Raw genomic sequence first — 21,162 nt, forward strand, 5'->3', positions numbered from 1 at the left:
CCCGCCCCCCCAACCCCTGGGCTCTCCCCCCACCCCCCCCCGCCCCCCCTGCCGCCCCAACTCTGGGCTCTCCCCCCCACCCCACCGCACCCACTCCCCCTGCCGCCCCAGCGCTGGGCTTCCCCCCACCAGCGCTGACTCTGCCCGCTCCCCCATCGCCTCCAACCAGTACAGCGCTCGCAGGGTCGGCGTAAGCAGCGGGGCCCCTGGGCCGCGCCTCAGCCCAGGGTCCCTCCAGACGGGGCTCCCGCCTCCAGGACCGGCCGGGACCGGGGAGGACAGAGCCAGGGGACGGCCCCGGCAGGAGGCTGAGGAGCCAGGGCAGGGCAGCCCCAGAAGGAGCGGAGCCCCGGAGAGCGGGACGCGGGCCCCACACAGCAGCGCCCCGCCCTCTATGGCCCCGCTCCTGCTGCTGCTTCTGGCTGCCCTGCCGCAGTCCCTGGGCGGCTCTGGCCGCTTTGCCCAGCCCCGGCTGCGGTGCTGGGGGGCGGCCACCCTGCGGCACCTGCAGGAGGCTCCGTGTGCCCCGAGGGGCGGCCCCCAGCCCGAGTGTCCCGCACTCGTAGCCTGCCCGGCCATAAGGTTCGGGCACTGCTCCCTGACATGAACTGCAGCGGCCCCAGGGCGCCCCCAGTGCAGGACACGCTGCTGCTGCCAGGGCCAGCTCTAGGCTTTTGCTGCCCAAGCACACACACACACACACACAAAAGAGGCTGGCTGGAATGCCGCCCCTGAAAATGTGCCACCCCAAGCACCTGCTTGGTGACAGAGCCGAAGTGTGTACAGAGCACGATGCACCAAGTGTGCTCTGTTGCGAGCTGTCACTGGGTGATCACACTTCATGTTAGCGCCATTGGGCCTTATCTGCCCTAGCAGCCAAAACACGCTGAGTCTCTGCTGGGCCACATCCAGCTCTGGGGGGAAGGGAGGGTGCTCAGCATCTTCGGGTGAGACCTCCTGACAGTGAAAGACAAGTGTCTGCAGGGAGTAGGGTCACCATATTTCCCAAAGGGAAAACGGGACACCACGCAGGGCTGGCCCAAGCACCCCTCGCCCCCCCCCCTACCTGGGGCTAGCTAGAGCCGCTCACCCAAGCCACCCCCCTCCCCAAGGGGCCTGAGTCGCTCACCCAAGCTCTGCCCTTCCTCACCCCCCCATACAGGGCTGGCATCGCTGCTCGCTTGAGCCCTGCCTGCCCCCCGCTGGAGCCCTGCCTCCCCACCTGCACAGGGCTGGCATCGCCACGTGCCCCCCAGCATGTTCCTCTGCACCCCACTTCTTTGACACAAGTGGGCATTTGTCCCGTTTGCTCTTGCCAAGTAGTCAAGTTGGCAAGAGCAAATGGAACAAATGCCCACTTTTGCCAAAAAAGTCAGGATGGGCCTAAAAAAGGGACTTTCCTGGCCAAAATGGGACGTATGGTCACCCTAGCAGGGAGTCATTGCAGAGAGCTGGGAGCACTGTGCTATGACTCTTCCATTCCTAACACTGCAACAGTTTCTGCAGCTGGAAAGTTACCCAGATGGACAGTAGCTCCAGCTGGGATTGCAGCAAGGTGGCTCCTTCTCCTTCCAGTGCAGAACACACAGTGGCGGAGGAAATTACTAGCCAATAAACAACCCCAGCCCATCTCACTTTCCGTAGGCTGAAATGGCTGGTGGAGTTTTACGGAGCAGGGAAAGAGCCCCCCACACACCATTCACAGCAAGCGAGGAGCGTCGTGGTGCTCCCCAACAGCTCATGCCCACTCCCCACCCTCTAAGAGCTTCCACTTTTGATAGGAGGGTGTCTAACCCAACTGCAGCATTCAAACTAAGAGCACAAGAAAATAAGGCACCTGTGCACCTCAGCCATGGCTCACAGCTCTGCGCCGTAAAGAGGGTGGGCAAAGCAAGATATGCCCCACACACACACACACATGCTCAGGTGCCAGGACAGCCTTTCTGAGCAGCCCTTCCTAGGAATGTCGGGCTCAGCGAGCGTTTCTGCCATCTCTCTGCTCTGTATCATGAGGGGTGCACCTGGTGTAGGGCCTGGTCATGCTATGCCCCGCCTGCCTGCTGGACTTGAGATCATTCTGGGATGGTTGGTGAGTCACTGGAGAAAGCTGGGGAAAAACAACCAAGTGACTCAGAACCAAATAGTGTTTTTATTTATTTTCCCAGATTTTAGCGGGGCCAACATTTCCTGAGCAGGGCAGCTGCTGAGCTGGGATGGCCACTGGGGAGCCCACGGTATCTGTACACATGGCTCCAAGAGCAAGGGCAGAATCTCTACAGTGGACAGGCCTGCCAACTCTCCAGGACTGGCCTGGAGCCTCCAGGAAATAAAGATGAATCTTTAATTAAAGATTGTGTCATGTGATGAAACCTCCAGGAATACATCCAACCAAAATTGGCAACCATAACAGTGGGAGGAGCTGTTTCATTAGCAAAGAGAGAAGCTGGATGCAGGTTAGGTTGAACAAGTGGCACTTTATCAAACTCTGTGCCCTGCTCTGTCCATGTGGCCGAGTGGCTTCCAGCCTAACTTCCCAGCATGGCCAGTTTCCCTGGTGTCCCCTCAATAACAGCTCCTCCAAGGAACGGGGGCCCTCTGACGCCAGTTCCCTGGATCATGAAACAGCAGCTCCCCTACCAGGTGACGTGCAGCGGAGAGCTCCTGGACAAGGGCTGTCCCAGCCGTGCCGTGTGTGTAGAGAGCACAGGGCTAAGTGAACACATTGGGCTTGGGGGCATCTCACAGATTTATACATTCAAGACGAAGAAATTTTCCATGTCTTTCTTAACTGAAAAGTGCACAGAGCCCTGAGCATTGCTCCCTGGTACCCTACCCTGGAGCCTGGCTCACCCTAGAGTTCCCACATCCTACCCCAACCCCATGAGTCCCCATGGCTGGGTGTGGAGCTGACAGCGCTGCGGCCTGCCTTACCCATTCATTCCTTAGTGCTCCTTTGTAAATACTCCCTGCAGGCGTCACTGTGTTGGTGTTAGGGGAGGCCGCTCAGAGACTTGTGCTGGGCACTTGGAGTAGGAGGTGGGGAGGTTTGGACTGGTGCTTCATTTGGGGGTGTTCGTTCCACAGCCTGGGAACAGCCCCGCGAAAGCTCTGTCTCCTGCATGGACGCGCTTTGCTCTTATCATAGAGAGTTCCACTGCACCAGAGCAGCCGAGCTATCAACCCTGGTCTCCATCCCAGGCTCAGCAGCTCACGATCGTCACACCCAGAGTAGGCCCCCGATGGCCTGTTCATTTTCCTGGGTGCTGCCAGACACTGAGCAGCGTTTTCCTTTATACGCCTGAGTTGGATGCTTCCAGCTGGCAACTGTGCGGATCTGGGCAGGCCCAGAACTGCTCTCATGCAGAGGGTACTGTTAGCAATGGGCCCCAGCCAAGACCACACTCAGGCTTCAAACCCAGAGCTCGATCCACACTACACACCAACTCCTCCTTCCCCAGGCAAAGTCCAGCAGCTTTCACCACCTGGTTTGAAGCCTAGATCTGAATTCTGTGGCTAGTTAAATAGATGGAAATTAAAGGAGCCTTCCAGGTACTGGACACTGAAATGAGATCGGAAAAATCAGTGGGTGGGTCTGGGGCATGTCCTCATATTTATACTTGCAAGCAGCCACCTAGATACCACAGTGTTGAGCCCATACACATTTGCTGGATGGCTATGGACTCTATGGGACGCCACCATCCTGAGTGCTGTTTTCAGCTCTGCTCAGCCTATTTTCAGCACCACGTCTCAGATCCAATAAAGATGGAGAAATGACCAGGCTGGGGACAGAGAACTGAGAGCAATTCAGTCCTGCCCTGAGGGAGCCCATCCAGCTCCAGGCACCGGACTCTGCCTTTGCTCTTGGCATGATAAGAGTGAGCCCTGCAGGATGAGGTGCAGAAGCCACCCTAATTGCACTGGCCTGTGTCTGGCCCTGCCGTGGCATGTATAAACACAATGTTCCCAACGTGCTTGGCTAGAGATTAGCTGCTAGATGTGTGACAGGCTACTGAGTGTGATGGCTGTGCCCTAGAAATCACTTGGCAGGCACAGAAACCCTTTGTGGGATGGAGCGCTGAAGGCATGACGAGGGCTGCCTTTGCAGCAGGGATGAACCAAATTTGGGAATCAAAGGGAAGCAGGGGAAATCAAGGCTGCTCTGGGCAGGACACGAGGACCAGACACCCCTGTCAGAAAGAGTGAGATTGGTGTAGTCTGGCTTGAGGGGATGGCACAGTCACAGGCTAACGGGTGACAGCTGGTTGAATCTGCCCCACCACTCCCTTCAGGGAAAACTCTGAGACTTGCACCAGTTTGATTTTAAAATCACTCTGCAGGGTTGAACCTCTGACATCTTAAGCTATTTGCCGGTGCTGGTTTTCGGGGCTCTGACACTGGCAGAGTTCAATGATGGCATGCTGTTGATCCAGCCCGGAGGTGACAGAGTCTCAGTGCACACACACCTTTCCCAACTGACAGCCTGCTGGCACATACCCAGTCCTTGTCAACAGAATCCTCTCAGCTTGGTGAACTACAAACAAGTATGGGTGTGTGAATAACATCCCCTACACACACACACACCTCCCATACATACACCCTCTACTCACGCTCTTTGCACATAGACCCATACTCCAAACACACACATGCATCCACCCTGCATCTACCCACCCTTCCATGACCTCTGGGGAGAGGACCAGGACCCCTGCTTGGAGGGCTACTGCCAACTCACCCTGCTGTTCTGGTACTGCTGCTCAGATGGGACAGATATTTTCAGGTTGAACTAGCAAAAGCTTCATAATGCATTGAGTGGAACTGACTTCTTCGCACCAGGTGCTTACCTGGCTGCTTCTCTGCTAGTAGCATGTGTAAATGGAAGGCTAGCCCTGATATGTGCATTTTGCCCAGTAGAGAGAGCAGCTCACCCTATAGCAGTGGTTCCCAAACTGGGGTTCGTGAACCCCTGGGGGTTTGTGAAATGTTACAGGGGGTTCTCTGGAAAAAATTCCCTAATGGGAGACAGAGCTGTCCCTAGGAACCCCAGGCAGCACGGGGCCAGCAGCCCGGAGCCCCTGGACTTCCAAGAGCAAAGCAGATCAAAGCAAGCATATCTATCACACTGAGGAGATTTAAACTTCAAGACTCATAAGAAATGGAAAGGGAGGTGGATATTTTTTGCTGTTTTAAAAATTAAATAGGCAGCTAGTATTGTTTTTAAAATTATGATGAAGAACAAGTTTAAGCTTTCTTGTAATGTGCGTTGTTTGCCTAGACTGCTCAAGACCTGAATGCTTGTGTAGGAGGAACTCTTTGAGTTGGCTTCTTAAATACCTTCATGCTCTTTCACATCTGATACTCCTCGATGAAACATAGGAGCCTTGTCTTATAACAGGCTTACTCAAAGTTATTATTCAAGCTACAAAAGTGAGATCTTGGACGTGTGTTGCCATTTTCATAATATAAAAATACTGTAATGATAAATAATAATGAATAATAGTGTGTAATAAGCATGTCATAAAAACAAATGTTATATTTCCAAGATCACTGCTTTTATAATTTATACACAGGTAAAGGAGAAAATCCCTGGAAATATTCATTTTTAGGAGGGGGTTCACGAGACTTGACATTTTAGTGAAAGGGGTTCACAGGTTGTTAAAGTTTGGGAACCACTGCCCTACAGGATGTGGCTGCACAGCCAGCTCTGGTTTCCTCCTCCTCAAAAGCAGTAATATTGTCTAGCCCTGAAGCTGGGGGTTCAGGAAGGGAACCGCTGGTTTGAGCCTTCCACTGTAAAGTGAGACTTTATACCTAATGAAAAAAGCCAATCCCTGAATCAGAGCCTAGTGGCTGGTAAAGGAGCGGACGGAGTTCCAAGTCGCCCTCCATAGACCTCCGAGAGCAAGAGTCTTTGTCGCCAGGCCACTGAGACAGCTTGAGTGCTGCAGAATGCGCCTCGATCCATCGGAGCAGAGGAACACCCACTGTCTGACAGCATAAGAACATGCAGGTGGAAATCCTTTTTGAGAGCCTGTGGGAAGAAATCGCTTCTCCTTTCATCCACTCAGCAAAGGAAATAAACAGCCTCAGGCATTTTCCAAAGGGCTTTGTCCTGTCTAGATAAAAGACCAGTGCTCTGTGAACATCTAGAGAGTGGCGTTTTCTGTCCTCTCTAGTGTTGTGCAGTTTGGGGTAAAATACAAGGTAGATTGTCTGATGTTGATGAAAATCCAAAGGAACCTTGGGAATAAACTTGGGGTGCGATCTCAGAGATCCCTTGTCTTTGTGGAAGATGGTATAAGGCGGCTCTGCCAGAAGGGGTCTGAGCTCACCCACTCACCTGGCTGAGCTTATCCCTGGCAGAAAGGCCACATTCACTGATTAGTGCAAGAGGGAGCAGGAGGCCAAGGATTCAGATGGGAGGTTCATAGGTGCTGATAGCCCTAGGGTCAGTCCCAGGTAGGCATAGGTGTTGATATTGTCTGAAATGATCCAGTGTTGCCTTTTAAGAGCCTCACTGTTGTGGGATGGGGAAAATCTGAACAGTTCTCTACCAGAGGGTGAAAAGGATTCATAGCAGCTAGATGTACCTTTAATGAGATGATTTTAATGACAGCAGCTAATCCTGGATGTGAGGAATCCCAGGTTCCTCTGGGGAAAATGATGCTGCTGGCACCACACGGAGATCCACTTCCACTTGGCAGCATAACACTTCCATGTAGAAGTTTTCCTACTATTGAGCAATATGAACTGGACCTCCGTTGAGCAAGGCCCTTCAATGTTCATTGCCCTTCCAAAAACCAGGCTGCCAGATGGAAGGATGCCAGGTTGGGATGATTGGTTCAGCCCTGCTGTTCTGCAAATGTAGGCCAAGAAACAGATGTGAGTGACTGGACTGGCAAGAGGCAAGTAGAGTTTACTTGATGTGTCAAGGACTGCCATGAGTGTAGTAGAGTGGTGGTCACCCTCTGTACTTCCGGATACATTCAATCTTTGAGGAGCCAGTCGTCCAGGTAGGGAAATATATTGTAGAGTTGTTTACAGAAGTGTGCTTCTACTATCCCCATGACCTTTGCAAAGACCCTTGTGGCCACTGAAAGTCCAAAGGAAAGTATCTTGCACTGGAAGTACACAGGCCCACCAAGAAGTGTAAGAATCTCTTGTTTCTGGATGGATAGCTAAGTAAAAATATGGTTAACGCCAATGGATGTGCTATGCACCCTTCATTATGGCTAAATGGAAGGAGCCATTAAGCCTCTTTTACATAACAATAGCTGAAAAATAACAATAACAGGAGACACCGCCCAAGGCACTGGGCCACATGTCAAGGCCTGAGCAAGAATTAATGCAAGGAGAAAAAGAGGGGTTTTCCTGGGACTGGTGCAAATGCAGGGGCTAAAGGAATGTTGGGCAAACTGTGTGTGAAAGGGAAAGCCAGGACACATCAAGCAGACACTGAGAAACAAGCAGAGCTTCTGGGCCATGGAACATGCTGGAAAGGCAGCTTGGGGGTGACTGAGCAAGGAAACTGCCTGCTATTGTTTGTTCCTACAGCATTCAGGGAAACAGGACTTTCCATACATTCTTTGTACAGGATTGCACCAAAGAATAGACCTGACTCATATTACCAACCTCTGCTCCAAACAGAAAGAACCTGGCAAGGCCCCAAATATTGGCTAATTGCTTGATCCAAAAGGGCAACAATACTTTAGTGGTGATCTACAGCAAAGGCCTGACCCTCTGCCGTGCTGGGAAAGGCATGCAGTGCCTTAAGACAGCAACATGGTTTGAGGGGCAGCAAATAGGGACAACTGTCTAGTTTGCTCCCCCAAGGCCTTAGAGCAGCAGCTGACAGCACACAGCAACTGCCAGACCAGCTGAGCCCCTGCCGCCGCAGTAGGTGAAGGAAGAGAGAGCAGGGGAGCCCTTGGACACTTGATTTTTATTTGACAACAGATTTAGAAACAAAGGCTGCATCGTATATGGGTTGATGTCCCCGGAATACAGCTGTCTGAAGGGGAGGGTGGTTGTGTATTTCAATAGCATTTACTGGATCTTCCCATTGTGTCTCTGACCTTATAAAATAAAAATAACAAGGTCACAGTCGCATCCTAGTTTTATTACAACTGACCTGCAGGCAAAAGGATAGAACTATTACATAGACACTCTGATTCCATGTATAATATCTTAAATAGAGGAGGAAGTCAAACCAGAATATACGAGAAAATATTCTGGAGCTCTTTGAAGCAATTTACGTCACCAAGCTCCATTGTACAGACAATAAGGCAACATCCCTGCACATCAGCTTCGTGATCATTTTTATACATTTGTCTATGGTACAAGAAAAATAACCAGCGCTCACAATGTACAGTTCTTACACTATTTTCACAGCTTCTGAACACTATACACCTTTTTTTTTAAAAAATAAAGATACATTGTAATAAATGCTGCACCTTAATATTTTATAACAACCTATGATTAATACACTAGATTTGCCTTTCTGTACAGCCATCCATGCCACTGCACATTTCGAACCTGGCTTTGACACTGGGAATTCAAAGCATCTAATCTCCATTTCCCATCGACTGAATGGAAACTTGGCGATACTGCTAACAATGGTGGGATGGGTTTGGGGTAGGGAGCAAGGCGACACGTGCTTGCAGGGGATGGCTATGGATACTGTGATTTGCCAAGTGAGCAGGTGGAAATTTCCCAGTGTGAGGGTCCAGGGGGAAATTTGTTACCATAGTGATGCCAGGACAGGATTAGATGACAGCCTGTTTTGCTCTCTTGGTATTTTGCATGGCTAATACTTTCGAGTTAGTCTTATCTGATTAATTGAAGGTGTAGGGAACCGATTCATTGGTTAAGAGAATTTGGTTTTGTCTTTGCCAGCATAGACAGGCAAAGCTTTCGCCCCCGCATGATGTTATGGCCACACATGACAGACAGAGGCTTCAGGAATACAATACACAATGGGCCGGAGCCTGTGAGGGGCTCAGAACCCTGATTTCATATAGACTTCAGTAGAAGTTGAAGACACTCAGTGCCCTAGAGAAGCAAGCCCAACATGTCTGGCTGTGAACGCTCGGCAGTATCCAAAAGCAATTGCTCAGGACAGCTAACATGGTCAAGCTAGGAACAGAGCCATGCCTCAAGGCCACACACGAAGACATCACTGAAAAATCTGGAGAAGTGCTGTGAGTCAAGGGCAATAGTATAGTGCTCCTGTTTGGTCACAGACTTTGCTCTGTCCTTTCTCAGCTGAGAATACATGGAGGGCATAGGGGTTGGGTGCTGTTTTGCAGCTGTCTTGACATAGCCTCTGTGTTTGGTAGAGCTGGTTGAAAAGTGGGGAAACATTCCACAAGAATTCCGGCAATGCGGCAGCTTTTCCCATTATGTTTCTAACCCTCCAGGTTTTGTTTTCCAAATTTTCCAAGCACTGTTTATGAAAATGGAACATTCTGATTTTGAGAAAACCCCACTAAGTGGCTAGGCCAACCAATTGAAAATTACAAAATGAAAACTGGGAGCTCTTTTCCAGGCCCAGCCACAGGCACTAGTTTGTCATTTACAATCTATTGATTTCTGAAAAATTAAACATTTTGAAAAAATCTAAATGTTTTCATGAAATTTGTCATTTTTAAAAAAGAGACCAAATTTCAAAAATTCTGACCAGCTCTAGAGTTTAACTGTTGGCCAGTACAGCGCATCTTGGATGCTAAAAGACCAGGCTGATTTCCAGGGTACCCAGACCTCCAGCGTGCACTGAACAATTCAAGTGCAATTCAGACCTGAATACAACAATTAGGGCCACTCAGAATCACAAAAGAGGTTGAACTTACACAGGAAAAAATGAATAAAATATCAGACAAACTAAACAGAATATACTATTTGCAGCAGTATGCATAATAGCCACAGCCAGGTTGGAGGAGAAGGGCTCTGAGTCCTAGTCCTGGATACAGGTGGCTGGAAGCAAAGCCAGATAGATTTGGTCTTGTGACAGATACTAGACTGATAAGAAGGAGTGCCTGGTGGTCTGTGAAAAGGTGCTAGATTATGGTTTTGGAACAGGAGAGGAATTATAAATATTTACTGAATAATCACGAGACTGATTAAATTGTGGCTTATCAAAAACAGTTGTAGAGTCTATACACTGCACTTTTTGGAGTAAAAGCAAAGCCAGCTAGTGAGCATCGTGCAGCTATAAATCAGGTCACAAGCGGGTTAAATTCAATCGAGTAGTTTAATAATTTTTCAGGTCAAAGGTCTTATCTTAGCAGTAACAATTTACAGGACACCTAGTTATAATGAAGAGTGGCTGGCTTGGTAAAGGAGAGAAGAATACATTATGTCTCATCTCTGAATATTTTAATGTTAGCCTCTTTCAATGCAACATATTTTTGGTAAAGACATATTCGCTATATTTAACATGATCTCTCTTTAACAGGAAGTTCAGCTGAGCACTGTCCCCAGAAAATACACTATGACTGTAAAGCAACAGAATTTCATAACAGTAAATCTATTGCACTTTGTGAAGAATAAAATCCTCCTTTGCCTTTCCAACTCCAGGAGGCAAAGTATCTTGTTGGTTATGCAAGTTCTTCTTCCTCCAGGCAAAGTCTCATTATGTTCAGACAAACAACGCCTAACTTTTTTATTATTATTATTATTACTTGAAACAATAATTGGAAGAGTTTGAGAGAAAAATCTTTCCAGTAGCCGCTGAGAAGTCTCCAAGTTTTGAGTCTAGAAATGAATTTTAGGTGCTATCCAATCACGGTCAACAAATAAATGTACTTATTTCCACATTTCATGAATATGTCCACAAAAGAGCAAGACGAGGTCTCTCTTTGACCAACACTAACACTGTGTGATCAGGTATTACAGGGATGCACTTTATATGTGACAATAGTATACAGACAGGATGGAAAGAACACCAATATTATTGCACATGGTGTCTGGGCGAGCATTAAAAACACTGCAATATGTGAGGAAAATTCTTTACAGCTTGTTTTCTCTCCGCCCTTTCTCTAGAGTTGGATGAAGCAGCAGTGTCAATCGACATACATTGGAGAGCTGGGAGTTGTTGGCATCTGATCCAGGATTTTGCAGACGTAGCAGGCCACATCCACCGTGCGCTCTTCGTACATCAGAATGAAGGGATGTTTCTGGAAGCCAAAAAGGGAACAAGAAAGTTAGTTTCACTTTTGTGACATAAAAATGAGGCCCCAATAGAAACTGATACAGCACAGGGATTCGCCTGCTCCCAGATACAGTGGGGGCTGGGGGTTACATCATAGGACTCCAGGTATAGCCTGCTCTGATGGCATTTAAAGGAAGGGAACTCCATTTCTTAAACCCACAATATAATTAATTACAATATGTTTCCAGGGTAACTTACAATGGGATGTTGCCAGGGGTCGGGAAATCCTGACTCAGAAGTAGTGAAGTGGGAATAATAATAATAATAATACAGTCGAATCTCAGAGTTCTCAACACCTCAGGAATGGAGGTTCTTCATAACTCTGAACAAAACGTTATGGTTCTTTTAAAAATTAACAACTGAACATTGACTTAATACAGCTTTGGAACTTTACTTGCAGAAGAAAAATGCTGCTTTTAACCATCTTAATTTAAGTGAAACAAGCACAGAAAGTTTCCTTACCTTGTCAAATCTTTTTTTTTCAACTTTCCCTTTATCTTTTTAGAAGTTTACATTGAACACAGTACTGTACTGTTCGCTTTTTTTTTTTTTTTTTTTTTTTTTTTTTTTCCTGTTTGCGTACTTCCAGATCCAAATGAGGTGTGTGGTTGACTGGTCAGTTCATAAATCTGGTGTTTGTAACTCTGAGTTTCTACTGTAATACCTAATCCTGGTATCGCCATATGATCTCAAAATGCTTTACGAAAAAGGTCAGTATTAGTTCCACTTTACAGATGGGGAAACTGAGGCACAGAACAGGGAAGTGACTTGCCCAAGGTCACCCAACAGGCCAGCAGTAGAGTTGGGAATAGAACCCAGATCTCCTGAGTCCCAGTCCAGTGCTCTATCCAGAAGGCCCTGCGACCTATAGCAAACACAGTGTTGCAGGGGGACCAGTGACTAACAACGTGATGAGACTGAGAGTTCTGTGGGAAGGGATAGTCTGTACAGCGCCCAGCACTGATTGGGATCTCCATTAGTCCCTGTGCTCCTCACCCTTGCAGACCCTAGACTGCTCAGCAGCACTGGGCAGACCAAGGAGTGACATGGATGACACAGTCACATGAAACTGGTGAGGGAATTCCAGGAAAATGTAATTAGCCAAATGGGACTGGGCCATGGCACCATCCCCACCTCCTGAGAACCTGCATGGGAACTTTAGTGACTTCCAATGCCAGACTTGACATCTGGAGATGGAGTTTCCAGCAGCCACTGCCCCAAACACTGCTGGGCAGTACTTCAGGAATCGTGGCTCGGGACAGGCTCAGCCACCTCCTGAGTCATCTGCAGCCCTTCCTGCAGCAACCTGAGCTTCCCTTGGGGTAGAGAACTGCCTGCTCTCCAATTACCTCATGGAGAAGAATCCACTTGTAGCAGCTGTGATTTGGTTTGCTGTGCACACATCCCCAAATCATGGTACAGCCATGTTAAGAGAACCCGGGGTTTTAGCAGGTTCCCCAACATGAATTAACGGTGGAGCAGACAAGACTTTAGCTAACAACACTTTCCTCCCACAGTGTGCAGCCTTGTGACTGCACTGTCCTTGGGGCAGAGCCTGAGGGCTGCAGAGCACTGAATGCACTGTGACTATTTGATACCTGACAGTGTCTCCCAGCCATGCACCTGAGCCAGCTGAGCTCAGAGATCTGAGGATCACAGGCCAGGGTGGTATTTGGGAGGCACATTTCTGTTTGAACCGGTGTACAGTTCAGCGTTAATTCAGTCTAACCTGAGTTCAGTTCGCTGATTTGCTATAATATGATAATTTGCAGAGCGTTGACACCACTAACCTGAAAGGGGGTGCTGGTTTGCTTCTAACACTCCTATTATTTGTTCTACCCCTGGAGAAACTATGTGGCAAATGTTGATTATCACCCAGGATTTAAAACTGAGCGGACATTTACACAAGTTTTATTGAACTAAAGTTTCACCATCTCCAGCTTCTTTGTGCATCAGCCTGCAATGAACCCCCTAGGACTGGCAGGTTAGTGAACTGCTGCTGCACAGCCACCAGGGGGAGCACAAGCCATTCTCTAGGGGACTTTTTAACTTGGCACTTAAGCGGATTTATTCAGAATTTAGGCCCTGATTCACCAAGGCATGTAAGCACGAGCCTAGCAGGGGGACTTCTTACTGACTTTAATTACAATTGGCTAAAGTTAGGCACGTGCTTAAATACCTTTCTGAGCCAGGGCCTTGGATCCACGCTTCTTTATGGAAAAGCTGTCACTCTGGCAGTGCCCGGGGTGCAGGGGCTTTTTTGCCACAGGATGCCAAGTCCTGGGTGGACATGCCACCTGGAAGCCATCTTGTGCTTCAAACGTGAGAGGAGGAAATCCCTGTGGCAGCTAGTGGAGCTGTAAGCCTATTTCATACAGCTCCTCGGGCAGCGCAGTGTTCCACGCAGAAGGAAGGATAATGGCATTTAAGGAGATAGCTCCCTGCGAGTGTAGAGCCCACACTGTACTGATCACCCAAGAAAACAGCACTTTCATACATAAACGTCTAGCCTTGATCCCACGGTTTGATATCAGGCAATACAGAACAGTTACAATCATTCCCTCCCTTCAGCCCGCCCACTCAAACACCTCCACACTCACCAGAAGCTCTTTATACTTTGGCCTTTTGGATTCGTCCTTTGTAAGGCTAAAAAGATCAGAAAAAGGATTAGGAAAAGGCGGATTTGTAAACATGTGCCAAAGAGATTAAACATTCGCTGTGTATGGGACACAAAACTGAACCCATTGCGTAGATCCCGGGCCCGTGACCTGGCTAGCTATGCTGATAGCCCCACTCACCACCAGACTATTGTCCAAAGTCTAAGAATTTGCCCCTACGCTTGAACTCGCCTCCTTTCCACGGTGGGGGAAGCATGTAGTCAGGGCTTGTCCACACTTAAAGCACTGCACCAGTGCAGCTGCGCCACTGTCGTGCTTAGTGAAGATGCTACCTACACCGACGGGAGAGCTTCTCCTGTCAGCGTGGTTAATCCACCTCCCCGAGAGGTGGGAGCTGTGTTGATGGGAGAAGTGACATAGAGCTGTCTAAAGCAGGGATTCGGTTGGTATACCTAATCCACACCCAAGCCACGTAGTTATACCAACATACATTTACAGTGTAGACCAGGGCTATGTGAGCAGTTAATCCCAGGGTGAAATCAGGGCAGCTCTGCCACAACCCCCACTGCACTCACTGTAGGGAGACACTCAGGGTCCTATTGCAGAGGCTTATCCCAGACACACAAATATGAGGTCAGTGACCTGCTCCAGTCGCCAACACCAGGCGGTTCCATGGATCCTGCAGGCTGGGAGGATCAGTATGTGCACAGAGCCAGAGCCTCAGCAGCTAGTTAGAGGACAATGAACCCTGCACTTGCTAGGGACACAGCCTTGTTACACTTTATAGCAACCACCCCCCATCCCCCAGACTAGGGCTCGGGGCAGCTCCAGAGGCTGTCGATGGTGTAAAGAGCTTTTAACTGGGCCAGGGGTGCCAATGTGGCCCAACGTTATTGCTCTCCAAGAGCCATTTGGAGACTGACCAGTGAACTCAACACAGTTCCCAGATCACCTGTGTCTACCTCCCAGACTCCAGCACACTGAAGGACTGACTGCTCAGAGCCATCATCTCCCCCATTGGGGCGAGGGTGGGGCACAATGGCAGGAAGCAGCATCTGGTGTCCCTGGGCAGGCTGGGTGTGCTTGTGGACAAGCAGAGGCCAGGGCTGGAAGGTCACTGTGCGAGGATGTAGTCAAAGCACAAGAAGAACATAGGCAGTGACTAACCAGGCCAGATCGGAAAGACAAACCAACTGTGGGTTCTCAGCTTTGCACAGAGCATTTTGCCCCTGGTGCGTGCTACAGCCTAGTCAGCACCACGGGGCTCTGTCCCCGGCTGGGTGCACTGTTCAGAGGCTCTGCCCTGCAGTCACTATTTTATTTTACAATTAAATGTCCTTAGTTTAAAAATAAACAAACACAAAGGTGAAGGGAGGAAGGACGAAGGCCTCCAGGAAAAGAGGCACATGTCCTGGGCTGGGGGAGGGTTGATGCATTTTGGGCCATATCCACTCCTCCAGCCTGTGTACCCAGGCTGGGCACAGGCGCTGGCATGAGGAGCTGCACAGGCTGTGAGGCTGCGGGCTCCTGTAGCTCTGATGTGCTTCCTCCCAAAGGGAGCAGCAGTGTGTTAGTACCGCTGATTATTTGTGCCCAGCCCCGTCAGCTGCACACACATCGGAGGAAACAGCTTAGGGACATAAGGCTTAGGGACATAGGAACAGCCATACTGGGTCAGGCCAAATATCCCTCCAGTAGCCTGTCTTCTGACAGTGGCCAGTGCCAGATGCTTCAGAGGGAACGAACAGAACAGGGCAATTTATAGAGTGATCCATCCCGTGTCATCCAGTCCCAGCTTCTGGCAGTCCAAGTTTTAGGGACACCCAGAGCATGGGGTTGCGTCCCTGACCATCTTAGCTAATAGCCACTGTTGGATCTATCCCCCATGAACTTGCATCTCCTGTCCCCCTCCTCCACCATCCTGGCACCCCAGTCAGACAGACTATGTCTGGCCCACAGCATCCTCCCTCCAACACAGGGCAGGAGGACGTACCCACCATGTTCCTTGAGATCCCCAGCTGCACCCAACCCTGCAGATTGATTCACCCCGTACACCTTCCGCCACAGCCTCCTGCCCCCTCCCCCCCCAAACCTCCTATTCCTGAAAGAGAGAAGCTGCAGCCATTGGAAGCTGCAGGGTTTGTGGGGGGGGACACCCTGCCTCCTATTCAAGGTTCTCCTGATGCTGTCTCCCAGGCTGGCAGGAAGGGAGAGGGAGCCAAGGGGCACAGGAGCAGATCCTCTAATACCACCATGGCTTGCTTCCCCCATCCCCATTTGCCCCTGCCTGCTGGCACCCAGGGAGACACTGCACAGCTGGGCTCCAAGCTGCACAAGAGGTGTCTGCCAGCTCCACTGCCAGGGGAGCTTCCAGGGCCAGGGATGCCGGGGCGGAATTTGCCCACGTGTGTGATGTGAGAACGCAACGCGCAGAGCCCCTGCGCCATGTCCAGAGCCCCAACAGAGCATGCTCAGCTGAAATAAAGGCAGGGCATCCGTTTCTATGTGCAGAGCGCTGCCACAAAGGGCAGCTGGGCACAAGAGCCATTTCTTCAGGAGGCATATTGGGCAGGCCACCTCGGGCACCATTCTTAACCCACACACGCCCAAAGGGCTGGAAAGATGCCACTAAGCCCTGCAAAGAGACACTACAGAGCAACAGCACTAAACACTCACCCTGCCACAGCGAGGGCAAATGGGGCCTGCAGAGATGTGTGTGAAAAAAGAGCTGCCAAATCCACAACCCCTGGCCCAGGAGAACCTGCTCCATGGCTGGCCGGGAGGGGCTGCAACCAACCCCCAGTCTGTACATATACAATGTCCACCAGGGCCATGCTGGGAGCACCAGGGTCACCTTACTGGCAGAGTGGATCTGAGAGAACTGATGTCCCACCCCACACGGACCCTTCAATCGCCAACAACTGAAACTGGCACAGTCACGCAAGGGACCAGCAGGTGGCAGCAAAATCCTCAACAAAGCAAAGCAATTCCCACAACAGAGCATGGGAGCGAGTCTGGGAGGGAAACTCAACAAGACGAAGGGACTGAAGACAGAGCTCTGGGGACGAGGAGTGGGGAGACCCCCACGGGGCACTGTCTACACTATTCTTCTGGGCCTGAGTTAATGGATTGTTTAAAGGCTGCTGTGGACACTCCCCAGCACATTTCTTCTTTGCCCTAAGGTGGTAAATGCAGCAATACAGACAGTGTCTCCTTATGCAGCATAGCCGAGGTCAGAGGGGATTTTCTTTTGGGTTGCCTGAGGTTTGCTATGAACCCAGAGCCCTAGCAGAGCTCCAGCCTGCCATGTTAGCCTACAGAACAGGACTTACAGGGAGAGCCTGGGAGCCTCACCTGGACCCTCTAGAGCAGGTGACCAGCACTGGTCAGAGCAGGACAAATGACTGTGTTAAGGACATAGAGACAGCTAGTGCATGACACACAGGCTGTGGCAATCGCTCCCAGGGCTGTGCTTCTCTAGCCCTTGCCTATCTCTGCTGCGTGTTCCGCTGCAGGTAGCCAGTTGTAACCATGTGGCGGGCCCAACCCAAGGGGATGTCGGGTGCAGTGGGATTTATGAAGCTGGGAGAGCGTCGGGTGCATGTGTTCAACTGCCAGCTCCTTTGGCATGGGGAGGGATAATCAGGCTGGCTCATCTTTCGTTCTTAATTCAATATTACACATTGTTTTTACTGTACAGCTCCTGGAGTCACTCTAATTTTGCAGACCTAAAATACTCCACATAAGTTAAATCAATTTGAAAAAATGCTGGGAGCTTGATTTCAGCCAGCTGCAAACCATTCACATGGCTAGTCTGTTCCAAACCTTTAAAGCAGGAAACACTTACCACAAGTTAACAAAGTTGATGAAACTTGGGGAGAATTCCCTCTCCTCTGAGTTACTCAGCTGTGGTGGGTCTCCTTTTACTACTTGTGTCAGCTGATCAAATACACTGTTCCATTTGGGATAGGGGAATCGCCCTGTGGCCAGCTCATACTGCAGAGACAGCAACAGCGCAGGCTGGGTTAGTATGAGTAACACAAAGAGCTCCTTCAAACAGGGTAGGCAAACGTCATCCCCAGATGCCCAAGGAACACGCAGGGTGGGGGAGAGTGAGACAGCCTCCCTTACATGAGCCCCAGCTTCTTAGTGTCCTAGAGACAGTTGGCTGCATGAACATTTTACCCAACCTGAGGAGGGGAAGAGAGCATGTTAGTAGTAGCTCATTCTACAGATAGGGTCAGCAAATTCTGGTTGCTTCTTACTATTCACTCCCTATGTCACCAGCTCCACCCTCCTGTGGAATGAAATAGTGCTCTCCAAGGTCATTGATGCAGACACTGCAGTAATGTGGTTAACCAGAGAGGGGCCAATGGGTGGGATCAAGAACTGGTTGAAACTTTCTGAGTAATAAAGGTCCACCCAAAGCCAGGGCTGCTATGTGGGTTATTTAGGCAGACCTGATGTCACGACCCTCTAGCATGCCACAAAGGGAAAACATCATTCAAGATCCAAGCCCTTCCTCATGCTCTCTTATCTTTATGCTGCAAGTTGTTATTCCTGTTCCATAGCTAAGTGTGGACTTTAAGGATTCAGGAAAGCCATCATCAGTACAGGGAATTAACCAATTATTTAACTACTGGGAGGTGTCTATTTCCATCTCGGAGTGCAAAGGGGCATGGCCCCCCCAGACCCTGCTCACACAAGGAGCCGCATATTAACTTCTGAAGAGCCGCATGTGGCTCCGGAGCCACAGGTTGGCCACCCCTGCTTTAGAAAGTTGGCCAACACTAATATTGTCTAAAGCGAGCCCATAATGCTGCCCAAAAGAAAAGACTTGTCACACAGAATAGTTGAAAGCACTCACATACCAACGTAATTCCCAAGCTCCAGACATCTGAGCGGACATCATAGCCTTGTCTAGATGCACTGGGGTCTATCCTTTCAGGCTGAAACAGAAGAGGAGCCACAGTCAAGCAGTATGCAGCACAGGAAGGAATGAGTGCACTTCTGCAAACATAAACGATATCTCGGTACCCAGGGACAAAGCCCCGCGTGCCCCCAGCAGAATTCTCTAAGGCAGACATCCAGCCCCACAGGAGGGACAGTTCAGTGAACATCGTCCTGACCACTGTACTGAAGACTAGACCCCAAGGTGACCTGCAAAGGAAATATAATGGGGCTCGGTCTCCCTTTGCTTGCAGAAAGGTGGCGTTTAAGTGGTTTTATTGTTTTACTATTTGAGGTTTTGTAACCTCAGAAATTCTCCCTGCTATCAAGTCTGGCCTTCCTTGTGTTTGCAGGAGGACTCCTTGGAGAGTGAGAGAGCGGAAATGAGCACCTGCTCATCCCTCTGTTGGGGGGCCAAGGCGCATTGCGCACAATTGTTTCCTCCCAGCTGTCTGTCGGGCTGTTAAATGGCTGTTAACAAAAAGCCAAACCAAAAAAAGGGTTTTACATTATCTGATTACAAATCCCTTTGCTATCAGTTGCCCAGAACTCACTTTCAGGTGCTTGGGAGATCATGATGCTATTAGTCCTGCTGACATCCCAAAACAGGGTAGCCAGGACCCGAATGTGTAAAACTCCAGTAGAATTACACACCACAGAGGAGAGAAAGGGGCACAAACCCATCTTCCCCCTTTGCAGGTCACCCTGGTGAGAAAACTCTGACTGCGTTTTCTTTTACTGAGCTAGTAAAATGCCAAAGAAGTAGGCTCTCTCACAGATTTTATTACAAGGGTAAAGCTAGAAACCATTCCCATTTCAACACAGAGATCAAAATTGCAACCAAATGCTTATTTATCAGTTACAGAACCGAAAAATCAGAGAAAGGGGATAAAACCAATCTGTTAGCCAATGAGATGTGTACAGCTCAGTACACAGTGGTGGAATGGGGCCTATAAAGCTCTCCTTGTAGCTAGAGGCATATCTTGGCACCAAGGGCCTGTTCCAAAGCCCATGCAGTCACTGGGAAACTTTCCATTGGCTTCATGGTGCTTAGGGGATTAAGCTCTCATAGGTTTGCAGGTTGAAGACTGTGTGAAATGCCCTGCCTGTCACGCGCCGATCCCCACTGCCAATCAATCAGATTGCTCAGGCAGAGAACCAAGGTGGAAGGTTAGTTTGAAAGTGTTTTCATTGTTATTTTTAAAATTCCCTTTGGAAATCAGAAATCATGCCTGATGCACTAACACATACTGTAGATAGAAAATGCACTTCCACGTAAATGTGAAAAACTACCAAAACTACCTATATCAATCCCAATGCTCATAGATGTTATATTCCAAGCACTGAAAAAATGAGGTGCAAGAGATGACATTTTGAGCTTGTTGCTAAGGCCTACCGAGAAGGTGACTCATTTGGAAACGCGAGCTCAGATCTGTGTTTAGTTTGGGTTCTTTACCCAATTCTGTTCCAGGTGAACAGGAACAGTGAACATATGGAGAACAGAAAAAGGCAGGGAGAGAATATCCTGGGCCATGATCACTCCTGCCTTTGCCAAGAGGAATTAACCCATCCCAGCAGCCAAATTCCTCTTCATCCTCTTAACAGTCAAGGACCAACATTAAGCTCTTCTTATCTTTCTAACAAGTCAGCCCTTCTAGCTCCCTCATTGTTTTTGCTGCTCTCTCTAAATTCCCATCTATTTGTTAGTGTCTTTCTGGTAACGAGTTGCCCTGCACTGAACCCAATATTCCTAGGAGAGTCATACCTCAACTGCACACACTGGGATGTGCATGTTTTCAAAGTGTGGACCACATTTTCATAAAGAGATTATCTCATGGACTATTCAAAATTGCATGACATTCCTGTGACAACTAAAGCAATAATTTATTATTTATTTTTAAAAAAAATTATTTAAAATTAACAGGGAAGAATAATGCTAGACAACCATGGAGTGCTTTTTAACCTGTATTTTAATGTAATTTAGCAGCAAGAAATATAAACCAAGCTATTTTTCAAGGACATTATTATTATGACTTATTATTTGTATTATTGTAGCACCTAGGAGCCTCCATCATGGACCAGGATCCCATTGTGATAAGTGCTCCTACTGGATGCCCCAAAAGTCATGATTACACAGACATTAAAAAAAAAAGTTATGCTGGGCAATGAGCTATCCTGGTTAAAAGGAAGTGTGGAAGCAGCGATAAAATATAACAAAACTAATACATAAAGGACAGAAAGAAGGGGAAGTAAATGGCAATGAATGTAAGTTACAAGTTAAAAATGTAGGCAGCTGATATGGGAAGCCAAAGGAATCAATGAAATAAGAAGGTTAAAGACAATAAAGATTATAGGTCTGGATGAAAAAGGTAACTGTGTTGATACATTATA

At 48.9% G+C, this 21,162-nt stretch overlaps 1 protein-coding gene across 6 annotated transcripts in view; it reads right to left on the reverse strand.

Annotated features, from left to right (window-relative positions):
• Nucleotides 1–8,092: 8,092 nt before the first annotated feature.
• Nucleotides 8,093–21,162, reverse strand: part of MAP2K4 (mitogen-activated protein kinase kinase 4) — a 168,274-nt gene continuing 155,204 nt past the window's right edge. For all 6 annotated transcript variants that reach the window (XM_029912140.1, XM_026654640.2, XM_026654642.2 and 3 more), the window contains 4 exons: nt 18,693–18,770; nt 17,669–17,817; nt 13,804–13,849; nt 8,093–11,168 (listed from right to left, as the gene is read on the reverse strand). In XM_029912140.1, coding sequence (XP_029768000.1) covers nt 11,055–11,168; nt 13,804–13,849; nt 17,669–17,817; nt 18,693–18,770 — 387 coding nt within the window. In that variant the 3' untranslated portion in view covers nt 8,093–11,054. The remainder of the gene's footprint in view (nt 11,169–13,803; nt 13,850–17,668; nt 17,818–18,692; nt 18,771–21,162) is intronic.

This window comes from Terrapene carolina, unplaced genomic scaffold, assembly GCF_002925995.2.
Source record: "Terrapene carolina triunguis isolate 2854851 unplaced genomic scaffold, T_m_triunguis-2.0 Scaffold192, whole genome shotgun sequence".
Lineage (NCBI taxonomy): Eukaryota > Metazoa > Chordata > Testudines > Emydidae > Terrapene > Terrapene triunguis.